The sequence below is a fragment of the Citrus clementina genome, unplaced genomic scaffold (assembly GCF_000493195.1).
Source record: "Citrus clementina cultivar Clemenules unplaced genomic scaffold, Citrus_clementina_v1.0 scaffold_3, whole genome shotgun sequence".
NCBI lineage: Eukaryota > Viridiplantae > Streptophyta > Magnoliopsida > Sapindales > Rutaceae > Citrus > Citrus x clementina.
The window spans coordinates 34,930,919-34,938,087 of NW_006262339.1; the positions used below are offsets into that span (position 1 = coordinate 34,930,919).

A 7,169-nucleotide genomic window follows, 5' to 3' on the forward strand; every position below is an offset into this window, starting at 1 on the left:
TTTCTCTATCCAATACAAATATAAAAGAATTGACTTATTTTATTAAGTCAAAATTTATCTAAATAGTCCTATTAATTTATAAAAACAAACACCTCTAATTAACTTAATTAATTGAGTAAATTTACTTTAAGTTATTAAATTAAAAAAAGATAAATACACTCTTATTAACTTAACTGATTAAAATTAAGTCAATTAAGTTATTAAGTAAAAAAAAAAATAGCCTTGTCTATCTTCCTTCTTTTAAAACTTAAATAAAAAAGTATTCTAATTTGAAAATACTTCGAACTTATCTTAATTAAGATAACAATTTCCTTTTCTAGTTTGTTTTAAATTTGTTGTGTGTTTTTAGAAATCATTATCCCTAAAAGCATACAACATTTGCTTATGAGTGCTGCTAAACATCTAGAAAGGTGATAGAAGCACGAGAGAAACGGCAGCACATGCTGCCGTTTCGCTTCCACAATCTCTCGCCTTTTTTTAATTTTAAAAATTAAAATATTAATAAAAAAAATAAAGAAAATAGAATCTTTTATGATCATTCCATCTTTACAACTCTCTCTCACTAACATCTCAATCACCTAAATTTTCCTGAGAAACAAACATGCTTTACACTCTTCCAATTCCAGAAAATGGCTCGTACCAAGCAGACAGCAAGTAAGTCCACGGAAGGGAAGGCGCCACGTAAGCAGCTGGCGACAATGGTAGCTCGGAAGCCCGCTCCGGCAACGGAAGGAGTGAAGAAGCCTCACCGTTTCAGGCCAGGAACCGTGGCTTTAAGAGAGATTAGGAAGTACCTGAAGAGCACTGAGCTTTTGATAAGGAAGCTTCCGTTCCAAAGACTCGTGAGAGAAATCGCTCAGGATTTTAAAACCGATCTGAGGTTCCAAAGCGGCGCCGTTGCCACTCTTCAAGAAGCTGCCGAGGCTTATCTTGTGGGTCTCTTCGAAGATACCAATCTCTGCGCCATTCATGCTAAGAGGGTCACTATTATGCCCAAAGATATTCAGCTTGCTCGGAGAATCAGAGGAGAGAGAGCTTAATCGATTAATTGATTTGTATCTAGATCTGATTTGGGTTTTAGCGTTTCAGTTTCTAAGAAATGGGTATGCAAAATTATTTTGGAATGTAATGGGAAGTTTGAATCTATTGTTAAATTTGTTGGGTTTTTGTTTTTGCATTCCATGTGCTTGTTAAAAGTCTTATCTTTCAGTATAAATGAATAGCGGATTCAAGTCTATTTGCGGTATCATCGTTGTGTTTGAACGAATCTCATATTCGATATCTTTTAGTATAAATGAATAGCGGATTAAGTCTATTTGCAGTATCATCGTTATGTTTGAACGATTCTCATATTCGGATGATGTTTCAATTCTTCCAAAGAAATTCAGATCATGAAAAGGAGTGTGTGAGTGAGAGAGATCGTGAAATAGTGAGAGAGAGGGCTGCTCGACAGAGATGGTGAGAGAGTCGCAAAAATGGAGTAAGGAGCGGATAAGGCTTTGTTTTCTTTATTATTTTTTATTGATATTTTAATTTTTTTAATTAAAAAGGGCGAGAGATTTTGGGAGTGAAACGGCAGCACTCGTGTTTCTCTAACCGTTCTAGATATCAAGCATTTTCCTTTGCTTATTCTTAGATCTTAGAGGTGGGGTCGAGTATTTTTCAAATAGTTTTATTTTATTAGCTACCCAAATTCAAATCTTAAAAATATAAGGGGCTAAAAAATAAATTTAAACTTTACCATTCATGTTCTTAAAGCAAAAAAGAAGAAGAAGAGAAGATGAATGTTTATCCCAAAACTATAAGTGGCCAACCCGGACGGCCAAAATATTATTTTGCTTTTAATTCGAAAAAAAAATTAAACTATCACACTCGTAAGGCCACTCAAGCTCATAATAAACTTATTTCAAATCTTCAACCATTGAGCCAAAGCACTTTCGTACTCATTTAATTTAAATCTAAATTGAAATAGCTTTTTGGAACATCAGTCATCCAAATTTATATATTATATTATACAATACTAATGAGATAAATTATAATATTTCCAATAATTTTTTTAAAATTGCATTAAATAATTGATTAAAAATATATTTTAAAAATTTATTGCATTTGCGTAACATAAAACGAACAATAATAAGAAAATTTTCAAAATAATATTACACTTAATGACAATACAAATTCAATTCAAATTTAATTAATGACTTAAAATTAATTTATAATTTAAAATAACAAAACATTAATTAATAATAAAAATTCAATTCACTTAAAATATAACAAAATATTATCAGATTTAATGTTGCTCAATTCAAATTAATTTATTTAAATAATATGTGGTAGTATAATTCAAATAAAATTTAGTTATAAAACTTGAACTGAGTTTTTTACGAGTTTTTTTTACTTGTATGTTTTGGCCCATTTCAAATGGTGTCATGTTATAAGACCCGTGTATCTAAAAATCTAGACCCAACCCGGCTCACGTGCATGTTGTATTATACTGTGCGTCTGTGCCGAGTACCTTAACAAACCATGCTCGTGCCGTGTACGAAAACATATGTACCCGTAAAGTGCCTTGTGTCACCCAACGCATTGGCCATCTCTACCTAAAGCATTGTTTAAGTTTTCATGTTTTGTTTGTTCTAACTTGACTGCTAGATTTTAAAGGTGAATGACATTTTCATCTCTCTAAATTTTTTTTTCACCATTTGGTCCCCAATAAATTTGTAATACTTCATTTAATTCCTTGTGTTAAATAGTAACTGGCTAAACACACTACTGAAACTGAAGCCTGCACGTGACATTTTAATATACAAATAGATTATTTAAGATACGTGTAAATTAAAATTAATTTATTTTGTTAAAAAGTCATATTTATGTTTAATAATATGTTTCTTATATTATTTTAATATTAAAAATGAAATAAAATATCATATTAAAAACTTATTAAGGATGTAAGTGATAAAAATAATTTTTAATAAGGACCAAAATATCATTCTCCTAGATAAGAAAGCAAATCCAATTATTATTATTTTCCCTCGAAATCAATTGTTTAGGATAGTACAAGTTAATTTCAAGCAACCGGTTTGTACAGTAAGTAAGAAGAAAGAAAAGGATATAAAAATAGAGTTCGGGATTTGTTAATTGTTCTAGCAACAATGATATATGTACACATAAGGTAATACATCATTATTAGAGATTAAAAAAAATTATAGAACCAAAAAAATTCACCACAAGATAAATTTTTTTATTTTTTTTTAACTTTTTTATATTTTTGATATTAAATTTTGTGCTATTGTCGGTGACCTATGCATCTTCCAAACGCGACTTAACAAGGAGAGGAGGAAACTTCCTATTCATTTGACCTTTCCACGCGGTTAGATGTGATCAACAAAAGTCTTCTCAAGGTCTTCTCATACGTAGAAAGCAAAAAGTTTCTCTTACATTTAGGTTCTTTCTTGCTGTAATTAACAGTAATATCCATAATTAGCTTTAAACATGCCCAACAGTTAAATATGATCCAAATGCCCAAGTGGTGTTAAAGCTTTACACATTTAATTTCAATAAAAAACTTAAAATGAAACAATTTTGAATTTGGGAAAACTTAAATGATGTATGCATCAAGCCATCAAGGTAAAGAAAAAAAATTATCATTTTACCATTTTATAGTTTTTGACATATTAATTTATCACCAAAAATTACAAATAATAATTTATTTTTTAATTTAACGTATCAATTTTTATCGTTTTATCATCAAACCCCAGAATGATGTACCACTCAAACGCGGATTCCCACCCCAGTTTATACTGAAATAACAACGCGCTCCAATCATTTTCTTGGAAATTGACTTTGCGAAGGGAATGAAACAACAGAAACTATTTGTAGTTTTATATGGTGATAGATTATATAAATTAAGTAGCTAATTCGTCATCTTCAATAGATTCATTATCGCCAACCAAAATGATTACAATCACTGTTCCATATTTGAAGCTTCACAGCTCGTTCAGAGCCATTATAAGAAAATTGAGGTTTATATCATGGATAAGCTATAACATTTGTTTTTGTAAGGCCGCCCTGATCCTCTTAGGTAAATTTTGCTTCCTTTCAGCTACTAAATTATTAGCATACCATCTATTTGACTCTCATAGTAACCATATTGATCAATTTGCAGGCTTGATTTTCAGCCACAAGTTGGTAGACATAGCTGTAGTGGCTGTGTTAATAACATACCTCACAGATTATCCAAGGAATTATAATGTTGTAGAAGCTGCTAGACTTGTCAATTTACAGGAGGGAATATCAGCGTCTACGGTGATTTTCCTGACTTGTATTCCAGATGCCTTTTCCGGACGCCTGAATGTCATCTTTTATTCCACCATCTCCTGCATCTTAGTAAGTTATTAATTTCATTTTAAATGTATTTTAAAGAACAATAAAGCTACAGTAGGTATATCATAAACAAAGTTAGTTCATGTTTGAATGAATGTGCCTTTTAACAAGGGCGAAACTATGATTACAATTTTGGGGACTAATATTTTATAAATTTAAAATTTTAAGGGTTAAAGTCGAAAAATATATTTAATTATTGAGTTTTTAATTTTTCTTCAAAGACCACCATGATGGTCTTTGAGAAATTATGAAAGTATTGAGTTAAATTATGAAAGTATTAAATTTATAGTGGTCAAATTACACACACATACATAAATAATTTTTTTTTTTAAGAATACTAAGTGCCGCCTGATAGTGTTAAGGGAACATAATTACAACCACAAGTTTTTTGTGTTTTCCTTTTTGTTTTTCAAAAAAACCACTCACAACACTATTGAATTTCATGAACTTAACTCGTACCAAGAGTGAAAAGTTGTCTTGAGTTTATATGAATAATCTAATAATTATTCTCAGCTGATAGAAGATAATGTCCTCAATGAAAACTTGTTAGAAATTAATAATTAAATTTCTTCTTTGTGTTTATTACTTAATTAGCATGCCAACGTCATATGAAATTGTATCAGAAAAAAAGGAAAATAATGAAATTTGCAGGGATTGGTGCTGTTGTTCATAACAGCCTTTGAGGAAGCTGCAAGCCCCTTGTTGAAGAGGCTTATCTTAATTGGAGTGGTGTTGTTAGCAGTTGGTAAGGCTGGAATGCAGCACTTCTTAGGTCCGTTTCTTGCCGATCAACTAAGAGCCCATGAACCAATAAAACTAAACATAAGTGAACATCGAGTGAGCGCTCGAAAAAGAGTATGGTGGCTCATTCCCTTCTTTTTTAGTGTTATTGCATCAGTCCAATTAAGCAGTTGGAGAGTAATTTCTACATTCACTGCGTCGGCCACGGGGATCACTTTGTTCATCTTCTGGTTGGGTATTCGTTTTTTCCATTCTACAGAAATAACTGGGCCAGCTGCAGGCAGCTCTCTTGCTGTTGTTTTCCGCGTCGTCAAGGCTGCTCTATCAAAAAGACATCTAAATAACCCTTATTCTTCGAATCAGCTCTATCGTAATGATCAAAACCAAGTACACCTGTTTCCTCAAGCCAAGTTCTTCAGGTACTGCTGCAAAGACACTATGAAGTGAATACAAATTAAATGACAGTATTATTGTTTTACCAAATTTAAGTCTCTAATAAACCTCAACAGGAAAAAAACACACCGTTTAAAGGTAAATGTGATTGTTTACCAAACAACATAATTAACTTTAATTTGAAGAGATCTCCAATAATCAATTTGCATGCAAAAATATTATATTTATCTTTAAATAATGTGCATTCCTTTTTGTCCCTAGGAATTTGATTGAGACTGACTTTGTATCCTAAAGAAGATACGAGTGAAAAAAATTGATTTGGGTTAAAAAATAAAATTTCTTTTCTAACAGGGATGGTAGTGCTATTCTCCCAATTAATATATATATATATATATATAACCTTTGCTTGACATGTGTAAATACTCTGAATTGCAAGCAGATGGCTGGACAAAGCTGCCATTATAGAACCCTCCACCACTCTAATTAGTCCAGAAGAGCAGGAGAAGGCGGGCAGGCTTTGCACTGTGGCACAGGTCAGGGATACAAAACTTATGCTGAAAATGGTTCCCATATGGACTACTTTTGTTGTGTTTGGTCTGATAGTATCAACAGGGCAGACCTTCTTTCCTGAGCAGGGAAACCAACTGAATCCTAAAGGTTTTATTACTTATCTTCTTGTAATTCAACACCTATCTCGTGTATTCGGCAACTTTCTGTGTAACCGGTTACTTTCAAAATGGGTTCCAGAAGCTAAAAAGAAAGGAGCTAAAATAGTGAGAATATGGGCGGGAATGGTGCTGTCAACAATTTGTTGTGCCGTTGCGTGGCGGGTTGAGGTTCACAGGTTAATAATAATCAACAATAAAGGATTACTAGGCAACACCGACGAAGTTATACCAATGAGCATCTTTTGGCTTGCCCCGCAGTTTTGCCTATTAGGTCTTATGAAAGGGCTTGCTAGAGATGGAATAAATAAATTTCTTGCTGATCAATTCCCTGAACCAATGCACGACTGTGTATCAGCAATCACTGAATTAGTAACTGGATTTGCAAGCTTCGTAAACATAGTCTCTGTCTATTTCAACAAAAGCCTTTTTGCGGACACTTTGAACAGCAGTCGCCTGGACGAGTACTATAAGATGTTAACCATTGTTAGTTTTATCAATATTTGCTACTTTTGGTGGATATCCACCTTCTACACGCGTGGTGGCGATACAGCGGAAGCAGATGTGATACCACAAGCGACCGGCCGAGAAGAAGAGGAAGATTTCAAGGTCATTGTTGTTTAGCTTCAATTCCTTCTTCTATACTCTGGAGTTTTGAGAGTCGAGATGATATTAGATATTTGTTTGAGAGAGTTCATTTCATAGCTCGTATTCTTTACAAAGTAGGAATTTTCAGTTATATAAAAGTTATTTTCGTAACTTAGGTGGCGTTTGTTTTTTTGTCTGAAATCTGAATAGACCTGAATTAGTCTGAATTCTGAATAGATTTGAATGTCTGAATCTAAATAATATGTTTATTTTTTCGTCTGAATCTAGAAAAATAAGTCTTAAGTTGTTTGTTTTTTTCAACTTAAAAGGCTGAAAATATGTATTTTTACATTTGTATCTTTATTAAATTTAAATGTCAAATAAATAATATATTAAATA

At 32.2% G+C, this 7,169-nt stretch overlaps 2 protein-coding genes across 2 annotated transcripts; both read left to right on the top strand.

Annotated features, from left to right (window-relative positions):
• The first annotated feature begins 629 nt into the window (after positions 1-629).
• LOC18047887 (histone H3.2) lies at positions 630-1,040 on the top strand. Its single transcript, XM_006442636.1, has one exon. It carries the CDS (start codon positions 630-632, stop codon positions 1,038-1,040), a length of 411 nt encoding a protein of 136 aa, XP_006442699.1.
• Positions 1,041-3,931: 2,891 nt separating this feature from the next.
• On the top strand, positions 3,932-6,946 carry LOC18047888 (protein NRT1/ PTR FAMILY 5.5). Its single transcript, XM_006442637.2, has 4 exons — positions 3,932-4,081; positions 4,166-4,386; positions 5,035-5,543; positions 5,957-6,946. Exons 1-4 carry the CDS (start codon positions 3,955-3,957, stop codon positions 6,804-6,806), a joined length of 1,707 nt encoding a protein of 568 aa, XP_006442700.1. The 5' UTR covers positions 3,932-3,954; the 3' UTR covers positions 6,807-6,946.
• Positions 6,947-7,169: the final 223 nt, after the last annotated feature.